The sequence below is a fragment of the Colobus angolensis genome, unplaced genomic scaffold, assembly GCF_000951035.1.
Source record: "Colobus angolensis palliatus isolate OR3802 unplaced genomic scaffold, Cang.pa_1.0 Scaffold114, whole genome shotgun sequence".
Lineage (NCBI taxonomy): Eukaryota > Metazoa > Chordata > Mammalia > Primates > Cercopithecidae > Colobus > Colobus angolensis.
The window spans coordinates 1,645,176-1,663,067 of record NW_012112475.1 but is presented as its reverse complement, the minus strand read 5'-3'; the positions used below and the strand labels follow the sequence as shown (position 1 = coordinate 1,663,067).

At 54.7% G+C, this 17,892-nt stretch overlaps 1 protein-coding gene across 1 annotated transcript; it reads left to right on the top strand.

Moving 5' to 3' along the window:
* Positions 1-1,656: 1,656 nt before the first annotated feature.
* On the top strand, positions 1,657-17,654 carry BPIFB2 (BPI fold containing family B, member 2). Its single transcript, XM_011959712.1, has 16 exons — positions 1,657-1,839; positions 2,618-2,760; positions 5,119-5,212; positions 6,891-6,995; positions 7,858-8,004; positions 9,496-9,556; positions 11,081-11,141; positions 12,291-12,382; positions 12,648-12,833; positions 13,074-13,127; positions 13,570-13,740; positions 14,315-14,382; positions 14,529-14,574; positions 15,270-15,333; positions 15,690-15,766; positions 17,296-17,654. The coding sequence occupies exons 2-16, from the start codon at positions 2,652-2,654 to the stop codon at positions 17,335-17,337; spliced, it is 1,377 nt and encodes a 458-aa protein (XP_011815102.1). The 5' UTR covers positions 1,657-1,839; positions 2,618-2,651; the 3' UTR covers positions 17,338-17,654.
* Positions 17,655-17,892: the final 238 nt, after the last annotated feature.

Below are 17,892 nucleotides of genomic sequence, written 5' to 3'. Positions count from 1 at the left end.
TTTATGCATCTAGTATGGTCCAGGTGCTGGAAACAGGGCTGAGCAGAACCAGCTCCCACCCCTGCAGATGCAGACAAAGTGGTTGGCAGAACATTCTGCATATGGCAGGTGCTCACCAAATGGTGCTTACCATTGCTGTAGGGAGCTGGTTGAGATCTGGGATGGGCTGGTGAGAGTCTCCCTCTTTTATGTCTACTGGCTGTCACCCAGATGGCTCCTGTGCTGGAAATATTTAGGAAAAGGAAGTAACCAGGCCAAGAGCAAACACCAAGAGCGGCTTTGGTCAATATTTGCACCTCTGTCCACTGAGTCTGCTGTTTGCATTAGCTATGGTGAGGGTGCAGGAGGGCCCTGTCTTATGCACTGGTGGACAGAGCAAGGCCAGGAGCAGGGTGTCAGGGAGCTCACAGCAGGCTCTTCTCATTCCTCTTTGCCTCTAGAATAGGGGCAGGGGAGCACTGGTTGGGAGGCAGGGCTGGTTCAAGTGAGCTCCAGCTGCCCAGGGGAGGGCTTGATGGTGTCTGTGGTCAGCTTTGTAGGCACTGGTGGGGGCCTAGCACAGGGTGGGCCTAGGAGCTGGGCCTGATATTTGAGCTGATGTGGGGTCAGTGGGAGTCAAGGAGTGCCCTGGAGTTGGGGAAAGGCCCCAAGGCATCCTGTGCCAATGAAGAAAAATGGCAAGGCCATCACCTGCTGTGCACACGTGTATGCACAGACACATATGTACCTCCCCATCCCAGGAAACAGTCCACTCACATGCACACATGCACCTAACACCACACACTCACAGACCCACAAACACTCAGTAGGCCAAGCCCACACATGCATACATGTACACAGAACTCCCCACTTCTGTGGTCCTGTCGGATTGTGTGAATAGACACGCAACACCATAAATCAAGACGCCAACGCGCCCATTTCATGTCCACACCCACACATAAGAGCACACGTTTTCCCTGCACATGTGTACATGTCACTATGCACACACAACCACACACACGTATCAACACACACAACCCTCATCCACACGTGCATGTGCAAATTCCTTCATGTGCACACACAGTTCCTTGGGTCCCATACAGCCAAGTCAGAGGCTGGCGTTTGTAATGTGGAAAGAGACGGTGGACGAATCTATTGTGAGTGGAATGTGCATTTGGAGAGAGGCTGGGGTGTTAAGCTGTGGGGATGGGTCATGCACACTTTCTCTTCTGTTCCCTACCGAGTTAGGGCTCAGTTTGTCACTGGGATCAGGGCTCAGCATGTGATCAGGGTCAGAGCTTGGTAACTGGGGTCAGCACTCAGTGTGTGAATATGTGACAGGGTCAGGGCTCAGTCAATGACTGAGGATGGGGCTCAGGTAACCTTCTGCCCCTCCGAAAAGGGTCATGTTTCTGAGAGAGCTTGGAGGTACCAGGCTTGAGGGGTCATTGCAGCCATCCCCCTGCCTATGGGAGGGGAGATAGGGTCCTCATAGGCCCCATCCTCCCAGGCCTTGGCTGGGCATAAGGGTACCCTTCTAGAAGCAGTTTTCCTTCCAGAGATCTCCTGGCCCCTAAGGCCATAGCTGCCTAGCCCCAGGGGCTTGTAGTGGTTGGGAGCTGGGCCCGGCTACTGGCTACGTGGCAGCCCCAGCACACATGTGGGATGAGACAGTTTGGCAAAGGCCATGTTTGCAGGGAAAACACTTGCAACCACAAGCAAACTTGCCGCTCCCTGGGTCCCTTCCCAGTGGACCCTGCACATTGGGAGCCTTATAAAGTAGCCTCTGCATCTGCCTGCCTGGGGCAGAGGAGGGCTACCCTGGGGCTGAGAGTTCACCTGTCTCAGGAACCACCTGAGGTAGGCATGGGGTTGGGCTGGTACTCCACCTCCGAGGAGTCTCGGCTTCTTTATCTGTTCAGTGGGGATGCTACCTCCAGCCACCCTCTGCAGAAGGGTCCTTCCATCCCTGGACTTGCTGCGGGACCTGGGCAAGTGCCACCATCCTGGGTCTCAGCTGACCCACCTGAGCAGCAGTCCTTCATTCCTGCCTGGCTCCCTCTCCCTGAGTCAGACACAGATCTGCCTACTTGGCCAGACTGCGTCAGGAGTGGATGGGGGTCATGTGAGAGGCCTACTCTTAGGCCATTTCTCACCTGGCCAGGAGGGGATGAGGACAGGAGCCACCCTGGGTCTTCCCCTGGCTGAGTTTGGACAGCTGGACACCAGGCTGGGCTGTCACACTGGGCTGGACTCTGGCATCAGGTGATACAGTCCTGGGCCTCTTCTTAGGACAGGAAACTACCCTCAGTCTCCCCATTTGGAAGGCTCACCATCCTTCTCTGCCATGGCTTGGGTCCTGCACCTGGTCCCAGTCCACTGTGTGGCCCTAGGCAAGACCGTTTCTTCTCTGGGCATTCGAGGTCATTTCCAGAAGAGACTCCCCCATGATTCCTGATGAAGCAAGCAAGGCAGGGTGATGATTACCAACGCAGAGATGCAAAAACGGATGTCTGTGGGCCTGGGGTAGGGCTGGGATCACCAGTCAGGGCTTGTTCCCTCCAGGCTGGAGCGGGCTTCGGGTGGCTCAGGGGTGGGCTATTCTGGCTGAGCTCCCTGATGTTTGTTTCTAACCCAGCCCACAGATCCTGTGGCCAGCGGCCAGGGCAGCCATGGCTTGGGCACATAGGCTGGGCCTGCTTCTGGCACTGCTGCTACCCATGGTCAGTGCCTCCACGCCAGGCACCGTGGTCCGACTCAACAAGGCTGCATTGAGCTACGGTAAGGGGTGTACCCCCAGCAGTGCCTGCGAGCCTGTACATGCGTGCACAGTCCTAAGTGTGTGTGCGCATCTGTGAACTCAAAAGCCCCATGAGGACCCAGATTTTAATCGGAAATTGTGTCCCTGGCACCCAGACAGTGCCGGACACACGGCGCTGCTCAACAAATGCTTATTACATAAATGCGTGAAGGGGAGTACGATACGTGGCCAGTGTGCAAGTGTGCACACATGATTTGCTCACGTGCTTTAGTGATGTGGGCATAGGTCAGTTTGAGGGGCTGCTTTTACCTGTGTGTGTCTACTTATGAGTTTGAAATTTCATAGAGCTGTGCCCACGTGTGTACTTAAGTGTTGGGGAGGGTGCAAGCCCATGACGCTGCCTGGATGTGTGTACACAGGTATGGCTGTGCACCCTGGGTGTACAGGTTTGCGTATGTGGCGTGTGCACGCACGTGTGTGCTTGGGAGAGATCTGTCCAGCACTGTAATGCAGGCAGTATTCTAAAGTTATAGCCCTTCTGAGCTCCGTGTGAGAGAACCGTCTGCTCTCTGGGTCCCACTTGTGCGAGGGCTCTGTCTTATGGCTTTGCTGCTAGATCCTTCCAAGTCTTGCCCCAATCCCCTGTGGAGGGCACAATGAGGAAACTTAGGCCCAGGGAGGCACAGACATTGCCAAGGTCCAGGACGCCAGCACAAACATGTTTATTCACCTCGAGCTGCCTCTCGGTGAGAATTTGGTTTCCCACCAAAGCTGGGAGATCAGAAGCTGTTTTTCCCAAGGCCAAACTCAGATGATTGTGTGAGAAAGTCAGGTCAGACAGTAGATGGGACTTTCAGTGGCCCAGGACACGAAGCAGGGGCTCAGGGAAGCAGCAGGGTTCCCCCACCCCTGGGTACACGCAGCCTTCCAGGACCTTGTATCCGGGCTGATGGGCAGGCAATGAAAGGGGTCAGTGATCCGTGCCAGAGCATGACATGGAGCCATTCATGGATGCCCGCAGGTAGAGCCATGAGGTCCATGCCCTCTGCTGCCTTCCTGCCCTCTGCCTGTCCTGTGCAAGCCTCCTGTGTTCCCAGGGAGCCTCCCCCGCTTGCCTGCCTGTGTTTGTTCTTGGCAGAAATCCGGCTGGAGGCCCATGCTGGACGCGTTGCTCCCCAGGCTGGGCTTAGTGGCTACTTCCAGTGTCCTCCCCACCCCATCCTGCAAGCCCCAGAGTTCAAACCCCGTGTCAAAGGAGCACTGTAGATGGAGTGTGAGGTCTGGGTGTGAGTCCCAGCTCAGCTGCAGATGGTTAGGTGGGAGAGGGGTGCTGGGAAACATGGAAACCGCCGCCTTTATGCTTCTTGTTGGGGGAGACTAAGACCCAGAGAGGTGCAGGGACTTCCCAAGTTCCCACAGTGAGTCTGAGCAGTGGGCAGGCCTCTTGACTCCTCATCTGAAGCTCACTTCCAGCACCATTACCTCTTATTTTAATTCAACTCCCGTTTAATTAGCACCTCTCTGGGGCCCAGCAGCACAGGTGAGTGAGGAGGCCCAGAGGCTCGGGTACCAGGTCCCTTGTCCAAAGCCAGCTTCCCCCGGCCAGGTGCCCTCACCTCTCTGTAAACTGGGCATGATAGTAGGAAAAGTAGAGCACTCAGAACAGGGCCTGGCACTACAGGATCATGACATAAGTGATCGCCACTATTATTACAAAATAAATAGCAATGGTAGTAGCTAGCATTTGCTGTGCACTGAGTGTTTACAATGATCCTACATGACAGATAACATTAGAATCATTGCAAATGTATAGATGGGGAAACTGAGGCACAGAGTAGCCACAGAGGCAGTGAGTAACAGTGAGCACTGGGGTTTGAACCCAGGATCTAAGAGACTCTTGAGTCCTCAGCCTCCAGGTGAGGCTGTCCCCTTCCCTCCCAAGGGATGTCCCCTCTGCTCCCATGGGTGCCTCCGCAGCAGGCCAGGAATGACTGGGAGATGCTCCTTCTGCTTGGGAACTTAGGGAAGGCTCCCAGAGGAGGTGGGATCTGGTTGGAACCTTGCAAGAGGGCAAAGGATTTTGTTGCTTTTGAAGGATGGGAAGAATCAGCAGGATTTTGAGAGGCAGAATCAGCAGGATTTTGAGAGGCAGAGTGGGGGAAGAAGGTCATGCCCAGGTGGAGAAGGCCTGGTGCGAGTGGTGCACCCAAGGTGGGCTCATGGGGAGTCAGCTGCCCTCCACACATGCTTGGAGCAAGTCTACCCCTTCCAGTCTGAGTACCCTCTGCCCAAGGTGCAGGGTAGATGGCAGGCAGTGTGTTCTTGCTACTTGGTGGTTCTCGAGGGCACCCTGACCTCAGTCTACCCTGGCCCCACAGTGTCTGAAATTGGGAAAGCCCCTCTACAGCGGGCCCTGCAGGTCACTGTCCCTCATTTCCTGGACTGGAGTGGAGAGGTGCTTCAGCCTACCAGGTGAGTGCTCCCCTTGTCCAGAGAAGGTGCTCCTGCCACCAAGTGGAGTGTTCCTGCCAGGTGGGTGCTTTAGTCCACTGGGTGTATGCTCCTGATTGCTGGGCAGGTGCTCCTATCCACAGGGCAAAGTGTTCCAGTCCACCAGATGAGCACTCTTCACTGAAGGTGAGTGCTCCCTCCCACCAGGTGAGTGGTCACAAGATGATTTAAGAGACGGACTCAAAGTGGAGATGCCGGGGCCTGGTGCCTCTGAATTAGTGAATTTCTGCCCTCAGAGGCTAAGACTGGCTCCTGGGTCCCCAGGGCTGGCAGGACCCTCTGTTTCTAGAAACTGGACACTGAATTTAGACATGAATCTGAGCCTCCCTTACCTCCATGCCACCCTGCTTAATGCAGAGACTAAAGGCATAGGGAGGTGGAGCATCCCAAACTTAGACACCCCCAGGGCTGGTCAATAGCTGCCTTCCGCATAGGAACTCGGGCTCACTACTGTCGGATCTTTGGGTTTCCAAGAGAAAATATACATCTAGAATCCATCAAATTTGGAATGATAGCAACTAATTAAAAAACATTTAAAGGCCAGGCTTGGTGGCCCACACCTGTAATCCCAGCACTTTGGGAGGCTGAGGCGGGTGGATCACCTGAAGTCAGGAGTTCAAGACCAGCCTGGCTAACATGGTGAAACCCCATCTCAACTAAAAATACAAAAATTAGCTGGGCGTGGTGGCAGGTGCCTGTAATCCCAGCTACTTGGGAGGCTGAGGTGGGAGAATCTCTTGAACCTGGGAGGCAGAGGTTACAGTGAGCCGAGATCGTGCCATTGCACTCCAGCCTGGGCGACAAGAGTGAAACTCCATCTCAAAACAAACAAACACAAACAAACAAACAAAAAATATTTAAGACTTTAAGACCCTGGAACAATGGGTGGGTGGTTAAAAAAAAAAAAAATCTGGCTTGGGGGCCACCAGTTTGAGATCTCTTAGGTAGAGCTGAAATGCAGTTCATGGCATGGTTAATAAAGGTAGAGAACTGGACATAAATACCCAATGACCAAAGATGCCTAAATCACTTGTGGTCTGGCCACACAGTGGACACCACATGGCTGTTTGAAAACAGCACCCATGGTTCTCATTTGTAGACACAGGATCGAACCCAGGATTGTTGCGTGCACAGAAGCAGCTTCTGTACAGGGGACCTGAACTGTACTTGCAGAAATGACTTTCATTTAGGAAATAAAAGACATCACAGGTTAGCTGGAGAGTGCTTGGAGATTTGAAGTGGGGGAGTTTCTGTTGCTGTAGGCTGCGAGCTGCAGACATTGACTAGGATACCAGAGGGAGGATTTCTGCCTTCTGTGGTTCCTGAAGTTTTTCTGTTCCAACCTTTCAGATTTTCCAGGCAGGTGTCAGAAACTGTCAAAAACCTGAGCAATCATCTCACCCAAGTCCTACCCAAAGCGGGGGCCCCCTCTGCATGTTCTCCCTACCAGCTGGTGTCCACCCTTGGTTTGCGTGCCCTGTGGTGATGGAGAACTCACTACCTCCCCCTCACCTCATGGTTCCAATTGTCAGAAAGCCCTTCTTTATAACATCGTGTGGGTATGACTCAGAGCACCCACCTCAGAGTTGATCCCATGGTTTAATGGGGGCCATCCTGTCATCTTGATTACTATCCTCAGGATCCGGATTCTGAATGTCCATGTGCCCCGCCTCCACCTGAAATTCATTGCTGGTTTTGGAGTGCGCCTGCTGGCAGCAGCTAATTTTACTTTCAAGGTGTTTCGGTGAGCGGATCTCCTTGTTAGGGGGTGAGAAGGGTTTCGGGGATGCTCTGAGGGGGCACAGTGAGGGGATGGGGGGTAGCAACTCCTCTAGGACTCTCATCCAGGCCTCTTGACTCCCTGCCCAGTGCTCTGTCTCGCCTCACCCTTGGAGGGGAGCAAGATAGTGAGAGCATTTCTGAGAACCCTGCTCAACAGCTCTGCAACCGGGCAGAGTCACTTCACTTGTTTAGCCCTCAGCTTCCTCATCTGTAAAATGGGATGAACTTCTGCAGAGTGCCAATGGGTTCATTGCTGTGATTATGACTGTCTTCCCTTTCCCAGGGCAAGGCATGTGAGAGACGCTCAATAAGCATAATGATCAGAGTTATTTTTGTGTGCCTGGCATCTTACATGTTACTGCATTTAATTTTCACACCATGAGCCGTGCAGTCAGAGGGGTGTTTTATCTTGCTCTTCCTGACACTATGATTTTATGCATGCTTCCTGTGGGCCAGGCTCTGTGATTATCTCACAGGAAACTCAGCACAGCCCTGTGACATAGGTCCCACCAACATTATGTCCATTTTGCAGAAGAGGAAACTGAGGCTCAGCAGGGTAAATGGCTGGCCCAAGGTCTCACAGTGAGAGGCTCCGGACAGCCAGTGCTCACACCCACTGCTGCAACGTCCATGACCCCAAGTGGAGTCTTGGGGCCGGGGGCTGTGGGCCTGCCCCAGGTAGGGCCATATCACTCTGGGAGCAGAGGGCCTGCCTGGGCCAAGTGGAGGGCAGGCAGGGGCTGGGGAGTTTGTAAGATCTCTTGTCAGTCATGGTAGGCTCTGCTGGGCGGTGCTGCTCGGACTCAGGACTGTCCTCCCTGCAGCGCCGCAGAGCCCCTGGAGCTGACGCTGCCTGTGGAACTGCTGGCTGACACCCGTGTGACCCAGAGCTCCATCAGGACCCCCGTGGTCAGCATCTCTACCTGCTCTTCATTCTCAGGCCACGCCAACGAGTTTGATGGCAGTAACAGGTGGGTGCCCGGTGAGGGCAGGGCCACAGGAATCCCAGATGCCAAAACTGTGCTGCTGTTTCCTGAGCTGCCCACTCAGGACTTTAACCAATGGCCACAAGGGACTGAGAGGCCCCCATTACTGTGTTTGTTTTATGATGGAGTACACTGAGGCTCAGAGAAGGGGAGAGGCATGCCTGAGGTCACACAGCAAGTGAGCAGCCAGAACCTGGGATCTTTCCATCCCCTTGACAATACACTTTCCATTCCCTTTCCACCACTTGACAATACACACTAGCTATTAGCACACTCTTTGGGGAGAGATTTTGGGTGGATCAGACTGGCTGTTAGGACCTTGGAGACCCACCCCTCCTTACAGAGATGGAAGCCAGGGAGGGGCGGGACCCGCCAAGAGCGAGCTCTCGCAGGTGGCGGCTCCCTTCTGCATAAAGGCTGACCGCAGCTCCCGCCTCCAGAGCACCTGTGTGTGCTGAGCACTGTTCCAGGCCCTTTCGGTGGATCATTTCGTCTGATCCTCACAGTATCCTACCAGGTAGGTGTTAAGTATTTCCTGCATTTTACAGGAGAGCAAACGGAGGCCCAGAGCAGTTAAGTGAGTTGCCTAAGACCACCAGCTGACAAATGGTGTAGCCAGATTCAAGCCCAGGCAGCCTGACTAATCCCGTGGCTTGCAAATCCCCCTAGATGATGTCTGCACCTTCCCAATGTGAGCAGGGCTTGCTGAGGTGTTGAGCATCTTGGAGGCTTAGAAGAATGCAATGTTTGCATCAAGACTGAGCTTTTTCCCCAGAGAGGAGTGTGGCTGTATAAACCCATTCACACTTGTGTCCCGTGATCATCACGTGTGACCTGTGACCCCTCGCTGTCCTCACAAGCGAGGGATGCTCATAGCTGATTGAAGGGGAGATGGAAGCCAAGAGGCTTTGGAAACACAGACGCCACCCTCCTACCTCCCCAGGGAGCTGGTTCAGCGAGGTTGGGCTGTGGCTTGGATCCACATTTTTGCAAATCAAGGAACCATTGGTGCCTATGCAGCACTGTTGAGTTGTTTAAAGGGGAAACGGAGGCCCAGAGCCAGGAAGGTATTTTATTAGGTGTGTCACAGAAAATTGGACCCAAAGCATGAAGCAGACCCAGGATCCCAGCTCTAGCCCCTAACCCAACCTTCACTAGGCTTAGAGTGGCCACAAAGCCAGCTGGCCGAGGTCATGGCCACGTCTGGCTTTTGCAACGCCCTCTCGGTCTCACTTGCCACATTCTTGGCCATTTCCAAACCTTGAGATAAATGACCCTCTCTTTTGAAACTCAATTTCCTTATCTATGGGGCCAATTATGCCAGCACTGTGTGTGGCAGGTGGCAGGGCATCGAATGGGATTGATGGACCTCCTGGCTGAGGACAGAGACTTCTCTTCCCAGACGGGCGACTGTGCTAAGCGACGGGACCTAATGTGTTTGGCAGCCCAGGAACTCTTTCTCTGTTTCTCCCTCAGCACCTCCCATGCACTGCTGGTCCTGCTGCAGAAGCACATTAAAGCTGTCTTGAGTAACAAGGTAAAGAAAGGAGGGCATGGCTTCACCAAGAAGGCACAGTGAAGAAAGAGTGGGATTTCAGGCAGCGGGTACTTTGCTTGGGATTAAAAAAAAAGAAGCCCCTTCATGGTCCCCATGAAGGCAGGGAGGAGGCTGGGCCCAGGGTCCAGGGGAGTGATGGGGAGATGCAAATGAGGGCAGAGTTTATGGGGTTGGAGGGGAGGGAGGTTCATCCTCTTGGGACAGCCCCAATTTCATGCCAGAGGGTGGATGGAGTGGGGTTCGTGGGCCTGTGGTGTGTGAAAAGAAGACAGAACAAGAGTGAAGGAGGGTGTGGGCATGGGGCCAGCTATAGCCTGGATGGGTCCCGGTCCTTTCCAGATGTGCACTGTCTCTGCTTCTGGTTCCACATCTGTACTGAAGGAGACAAAGCCCCTCCTTCGTGGGGCGATTGCAGGCACAAAATGCATTAACATTTCAGAAGAGTTCGGGACAGTGGTTGACAGAGTGGGTGCTGCTATTATTATTGCTGTTTTAGCTCTTGTCATTGTCTGCATGGAGCTGACTTGGTGAGAGAGGGCAGCCCAGGCAGGGGCTAGGGTCCCCCTGCCCGGGGGAGCTCATTTTCTCCCTGCCCTATCCCATCCCAACCCCACTACTGCTTTAAGGGGCAGAAGTAGAGACGAAGTCAACCTCCTGCATGCCACCCCAGGCCCCCCAGAGGGTGACTGCAGCATGCCCATCTTACAGATGAGAAAATCAAGGCTCGAGGGGTGAAGGTGGGGCAGCTCCTCTTGAGAGTCCTGCAGGATGCCCAAGTGGATGGCTTGACTTTGCCTGTTGGTCCAGCCTCTTCCTCTCCTTGTAGTCCCCCTGCTGCCCTCATAGCCAGCCTCTTCTGGGCAAGGGGCTTCAGGCAGCACTGCAGGAAAGAAGACCCACCCTCTCCTCTTCCTCTTGACCTCGCCCTGCACAGCCTCGCCAGCTCTTGCCTGGTTAAAGCTGTGAGTGCCCCTGGCCTTGCAGTTCCTCCTCTGCCCCCATCTACTATCACACAGATCCCAGCATAATATACTTATCTGGCTGCCCATGGTGCCCAGGGGAAACCTCTGTAGCTCCCTGGCCTGGCATCTGAAGCTTGGCTGGTCTGGCTTGCTGATCACTGCCTGCCCTGCGTGGGCACCACCCTCCCACCAGCTGAGCTTCAGGAGTGAGCTCTGAGCCCTGTTGCAGCAGACTCCTTGCGTCAGTTGCTCAAGCCCAGCTGTGACCACCTCTGCTGGGCTCCACGGCCCCTGTTCTTTCTTCCGTGCCTGGCGACCTATGCTCACACCGCCATCAGCCTTTGGTCTGCTTCTCCTCTGTTTCTTCGGTGCCTGGAAGGGGTCCTAGGAGATGCCCACTGGCCGGTGGAGGAAGGGGTTCCAGGCATGGCGTACAGGTTGGGGAGGCTTCTAGACAGGGACTCTAGACCCCTCCCAGCCTTGTGCCCTCCAGCCTGAGGGCTGCCCTAACCCCAGCCTCCTTCTCTCTGTCTTACCACAGCTGTGCCTGAGCATCTCCAACCTGGTGCAGGGTGTCAATGTCCACCTGGGCACTTTAATTGGTAAGATCTGGGAGCCAGGGGAGGGAGGTGGGGCCTCTGGGACCCCCTGGAGCCCCTAGGACCCTCCAAAGGTTCCACTCCGGATCACGATCGACCTCTAGGAGGGTCAGTTGTAGGGTGACTGAATTGTGAGCTCCCAAAACAGTATAATTATTCATGAAATCTGGGAATCTTCAAATTCTAGAACCAAAACCAAGTCTTTGATTCTAGAATCTGCATATCTTAGATCAAAAAAGCTGAAAAAAATTACAATTTTGAAATCATGAGTCTTAACATTGGAGAATCCAAGGACCATTGACACTTAGAATCTAGAATCATTCTAGAATCTAGAATCCTCATTCCAAAGACCAGCTCTTGCCTCGGCCTCCCAAAGTGCTGGGATCACAGGCGTGAGCCACCGTGCCTGGCCTCGGCCTTTGAAACTTCCCCGCAAGAGTATTCTGAGGCTCAGAGGAGTTGGGCTCTGAGCTGTGCCTCCCTGAAGGCTGCTCGGAGGGTCTGTTAGGGAAGCTGGACTTCTGTGATCGTGCAGAACTGGCTCCAGTGGGGTGTGCCCTTGGAGTTCCCATAGAAGACAGTGTGATGGGGTGGGGAGAACATAGCTTGGGGTCAGACTGACCAGGTATTACACTCCTGGAAACGACTGAACCTCACCAGACTGTGTGTGCGTGTGTGTATGTGTGTGTGTGCACGTGTGCATGCATGTGTATAAAATAACCCTACAGGACTGTGACCAGGATTGAATGAGGTACTGTAAGTCCAATGTCTGGACCTTGATAAGTGAGAGCTCTCTTCTTTTTCTGTGGTTGCTTCTCACCTTTGTCAGGGGATATTTGTGCCTGAACTGGGCCCTTCTCCTTCCTTCTAACTTGGAGTCACTAGTCTTCCACCGAGGGGGAAAGCAGAAACCATACCTGTTAGAATTGTGTCTAAACTAAGTCAGCAGGCTGTGAGTAGCTTAATCCTGGCCGTGTGCACTTTGCCACTTAAATTTGCTTATTCAGAGGCTTGCTCTGCCTCTTTTGTTTTGTGGCCTGGCTCTGGCTAATCAGGATAATCAGACAATAAATAAACTTTTCTGGATAGATGAAACGTTGGTGAGCAGTGCTAAATATGTCATCTTTTCTTCTCCACCCTGGTTTCATGAAGGCCTCAACCCTGTGGGTCCTGAGTCCCAGATCCGCTATTCCATGGTCAGTGTGCCCACTGTCACCAGTGACTACATTTCCCTGGAAGTCAATGTAAGTGCCTCCTGGCCAGCCCAGAGCTGGGGGCTTGCTGCCCCTGGAGTCCTTGGTGTTCCAGAAGATTCCTAAAGGAGCAGGGGAGTGGGAAATGAGAGGAGGAGCTGGAACAGTGTCCCAGCCGGGGGCACACCACACGGGCGAAAGTGTGAGCTAGACATATGGCAGGGAGTGGCATCTAGGAGCCCAGGTTCTGCCATGGAGCCACCTCCCTGCTGAGGCCCTGCCACTTTTCTCCCATTTCCCCCTCCTACCCCCACAGGCTGTTCTCTTCCTGCTGGGCAAGCCCATCATCCTGCCCATGGATGCCACACCTTTTGTGTTGCCAAGGCATGTGGGCACTGAGGGCTCCATGGCCACTGTGGGCCTCTCCCAGCACCTGTTTGACTCTGCGCTCCTGCTGCTGCAGAAGTCCGGCGCCCTCAACCTGGACATCACAGGGCAGCTGGTGAGGGCCCGACCTGCAGCCCAGGGCCTGTGGACCAAGAGCTCCCTGTGGCCCAGCCTAGGGAGACCTCCCAGAGGCCATATTGTTGGGGGGTGGGGCTGCTAGAGTTGGCACCACAGGGTGGCTGTTGGAAGGATTAAACAGGGGCTACGGGGAGCGATTGCTCGGGGGGGGACAGTGGTGATCTATCTTGGGAGCAGCTGCCCTAAAACCTGTTGTGGCCTGGGGGGCTGATTTCAGGGGTCGGATGACAACCTGCTGAACACCTCTGCACTGGGCTGGCTCATCCCAGAGGTTGGTGATGTTTCTGATCATTCCAGGGGTTGAGGCAGGGGACGGGGGTGGGGATTCTCCGGGTCGTGGGATCTCTGCTGGCTCTTATCTGTCCCCAAGTGAAGTTCAGCATCTGTCCTTAAATCTACTGCTCCATCTTGGGGAGGCTCCACCTTCTGCCCAGACATCACACTCTGTCTCTCCATGCCTTCACTTGAGCAGTGTCTGCTGTTTGGAAGGTCTTTCTCCTCCCTTTCCCTTATCCTTCTTCAAGACCAAGCTCAGGGTTACCTCCTCGGGGAGACCCAACCCCCTCGTCTGGTCCAGCAGCCTGTGGGGAACCCATCTCTGTGCCCAGTCACATGCGGCACCATGGTGGCCCAATCAGCATTGGAGGAGTGACTGACCAGGGAGCCTGCCAGCCACTGCCCCAGCAGGGCCTCCTCCGCCTCTGCCTCCCCAGGTGGCCCGCCAGTTCCCCGAGCCCATGCCCGTGGTGCTCAAGGTGCGGCTGGGTACCACACCTGTGGCCATGCTCCACACCAACAACGCCACCCTGCGGCTGCAGCCCTTTGTGGAAGTCCTGGCCGCAGCCTCCAACTCGGCTTTCCAGTCCCTCTTCTCCCTGGATGTGGTGAGTGCAGTGGGGCTGGCCGGAAGGCGGGCAACTGTCACGGAGACCTCCCTCCCTGCTGTGCTGTCCCCTCTTTGCCCTACTCACACTAGTGTCTTCGCTGTTCCTTGAACATGTCAGGACACTCCTGCCCCGGGACCTTTGCATGTGCTGAGCCCTTGGCCTAGGACTCTCCCACCCTGGCTCTTGGCATGGCCAGCTCCCCCTCCTCTTCCAGGTCTCAGCTTAAATGTTGCAGCCTTGCTGGCCCACCCTGAGTAAGAAGGTCCCCATCAGCCTTCTCGGCACCTGCTCTCTGTGTTTGTGGCCCCTGCCACTCTCTGAAAGGATGGCTTCTGGTTACTGTGGTTACAGTCCCTCTCTCCCACAGCTGGCAGCTCGTTCCCAGGGCAGGGAGCTGGTCTGTCTTGTTCACACTGTGTTGTTCCCAGCGTTCAGCGTGGGGCCTGGCGCATAGCGGGGACTTCACAGCCACCTGCTGCCTGAATGAGTCGGGGGATGGGTGGGAGGCTGGGTAGCTGGTGCCCCCCTCGTGCCTCTGTGCCCTCTGACCCTGCTCTCCCCATATGCCCAGGTAGTGAACTTGAGCCTCCAGCTGTCTGTGTCCAAGGTGAAGCTTCAGGGGACCACGTCTGTGCTGGGGTAAGCGAGCCCACCTGGACCCAGCAGCCTCAGTGTGTTCTTGTGTGCAATGGGTCCACCACTACCCCGGGTCACGGTGTCAGCCAGGGAGCCTGGAGGTGGGGAGGTGCCGGACCCTGTCCTGAATTCTCCTGCTTCTCTTTCAGGGATGTCCAGCTCACGGTGGCCTCCTCCAACGTGGGCTTCATTGATGTGAGTGTGGGGCTGCGGCCTCTCGAGACCCCTCCTGGGTGGGGCATGCCTTGAGCCTGGGGACGCCATGTCCGTGTGTGTGAGCGGACCCGTGTGCTTCTGTCTGCCACTCTAGTCAGGCTTCCCCGGGCTGCTTGGGGACAGTGGCCAGTCAGTCAGTCTGCCTGATACTCTGCCTGGCAGTTGATGATCGGTCACCCAACCCTCAACCCAAGAGTCCATCGGTCAGTTGGACAATGAATGTTAGCTGTCCTTTCAGCCAGGTGATGTGACTGGGTCATCGGCCACCATACATCCACTTGTCAGCTGGCATGCCATCAACATGCCCCCCTTCTGCCCAGCTGTCAGTCTGTCTGTCTGTCAGTCATCTGTGTCAGGCAGTCTGCTGGCCAGCCCACCTGTGGGTCACACAGTGCGTGAGTGTCCACAGTCAGTGCCTGTCCCTCAGCCTCCCCTCCGGTGAGCACTGCCACTGGGTGTGATCCTGAGGAGGCAGAGCCAGCCCCGGGAGTGTTGCTGGGCCCCACTTGAACCCAGGACATGGGTGATCTGCCCTCCTCCCTCTGCCTCAGCCTTTGCCACCCATCCATTGTCTATCTGTCTGTCTCTGTGTGTATTTATGTATGCGCCTTACTGTCCATCTCTCCTGGCCCCTCGGCTGGGACGGGCTCATCTCCCTGGCTCCGTGGCCACAGACAGATCGGGTGAGTGCACTGATGGGCATCGTTTTTGAGAAGCCCCTGCTGGACCATCTCAATGGTAAGCCCTGCCCTCCACCCCAGCAGGGCCCCTCTGGCCCCCTCCGTACCCCACATCTGCTCAGTGCTCAATCCCAGCCCCCTTCCCACTTTCCAGACTCAGAGGGTGAGAGGGGGCCTCTGAAGTCTAGCAGCCCATGTGTGCATGCCCCTTGGCACACATCTGTGTAGCAGCTGTGTGATCTTCACCAAGTTCCTTTTTCTCTCTGAGCCCCAGCTTCCCCTTCTGTAAAATGGGTATAATAATAATGGCATCCATCTCCCAGGTGCCTGTGAGGACTCAGTGCCGGGATGCATATGAGGGCTTCAGTACAGGCTGGCTCCAGGGGACGATCCTTTCCTCTTTCTCGCCTGCAGCTCTCTTGGCCATGGGAATTGCCCTCCCCGGCGTGGTCAACCTCCAATATGTTGCCCCTGAGATCTTTGTCTATGAGGTGAGAGCCTTTGGGTGTGACCAGAGGGGCCTTCTTCACTCAGAGGGACTGAGCGAGGTGGGGGTCACCTCTCTCCCTCCCCACCTGCTGCCGCAAAGACCGTGCCGTGAATCCTTAACTACAATGAAATGAAAAGTCCAGGATGCCAAGAGACGCTGGGTTGAAGGTTTCATTCTTCCTTTAGTCCTCATAAAATATCATCCCAGGTCACACTCGGGAAATTGGGGCTTTCACTTATCCCATGATCCTGTGCCCTGGGATGGGCACGACCCCTTTGGTATCTGGGGCAGATGACAGTGAGACTCCTTCTGCTTTGTAGACAACCTGTGCAGGCTGGGTGGGTGTAGGGAACTTCCTGAACTTTCTAAAATTGCTTTTCCTGGATCTGAAATCATGGGCCCAGGGTGAGATTCAATCACAACACTGCCCAAGGAGAGATCCTACCTGGGATATAAAAGGAAATTCACTCAACAAGACATGCCTAAGACAGAAAGCTGAACCCAGGTCTCTCAAGCCCAATGTCTCCTGTGCTGTTCATACCCCATGAGTGTGGCCTGCTGATGTAATTCCAGGGAGGATGCCCTTGTTCCTTAAGAACTACTGTCTCAAGGCACTTGGGTGATCCGCCCCCACGAGAAGGAACAATTGGTACCCAGAGGAGCAGGGCCATGTGGGAATTTCCCTAGGACTTCCCAAAACAGGCACGGTTAGTGGCTGACCCACCTTGGCCCTTGACCCAGCCCCTGGGTCAGAGGTGACAAGGGTCTAGTCCAGTACCATCCGATGGAACTTTCTGCAAGGATGGAAGTTTGTACTGTCCAAAGCAGCAGCCATGATCAGTCACGGGTGTGTGTGGCTACTGAGCACTGAAGTGTGGCTAGTGCAACTGTGGACCTGAATTTTTATTTTATTTCATTTTAATGAATTTCAATTTAATTAGCCATAGGACTAATTAGCCATAGCCACCAATTGTGGTTGCCTTATTGGACTACATAGTTCTAGACTATGAGCTACATTGTGGCAGGAACTGGGTCTGGCTTCTTCTCTGCTGGTTCACAGCACCTGCCACAGAACTTGGCTTGTAGTAGAGGCTTGATGAAGATTTACTGAATGAATGAATGAATGAATGAATGATCAGCAGCCCTCCAGAATGCTCCTGCAGTGGAGTGTAGCATAGGGGAGCTATCGGGGGGGCGTGCCTGACTCTGCTGGAGAGACTTGGAGAAGATGCTCCATGGTTCTGGGCTCCCATTCATAAAGTATCAATGGTATCCACCATCGGAACAGCAACCAGTGCCTTCCTGGGGGGTCTCACTGCCTCCTCACAGTGGCCTTGTGAGGTGGAGCCTGTTACTACCCCCAAAGTGACAGACTGGGAAACTGAGGCCCAGAGAGGCAAAGGAATCTCCTCACAAACCAAAACAAGAATGGCAGAGCAGAACTCAGAGCCAGGCTACGGGGGCGGCTGGGGTCCTGCCTGTGCCTCCTCTGACCCTCTGACCTGGTCCATCATTTCCTTTGCCCTTCAGGGCTACGTGGTGATATCCAGTGAACTCTTCTACCAGAGCTGAGGCAGGACCACTGGGAGCCTGAAAGTGGGCCAGCTCACTGCTCAGGCGAACTTCTTATCTCAAGTCACTGGGAAAACTGAGGCAAAACCATACTTAGTAATCACCAACAAGCTGGACTGCCCAGCTGGGCTGTTTTATCTTCCCTGAGTGCCTGGGTCTCCCTCCCTCACTTCTGCTCTATCCCTTCCTCCTCCTTCCTCTTCCCTCACCTCCCCCCTCCTTCCTCTGTCCAACCCCCAGAGGGAGCAGTCTGCTCCTACAGGCTGTATAGAACTGCCCTCTTGCATTAAACAACTTCTCTTGAGCTGCAACTTTCAGCCAAGCACAGCAAACTCTTTGTGTACCTAAAGCCAGTTCCCTACATGCAGTCTCCAGGTTCTATCTGTCCCTGGAGCCACCAACGCTGCCGGGGAGAAGAAGAAGACATAACCACATCTCTGTTGATTACATCTCTGTTGATGACATATCTGTTGACTGTATCACCTCTTTGCCTGGGGGAGCTCCTATTTTGAAAAAGGACCCTGGAGTGCCGCACAGATGAGTGATGAGTCTGAA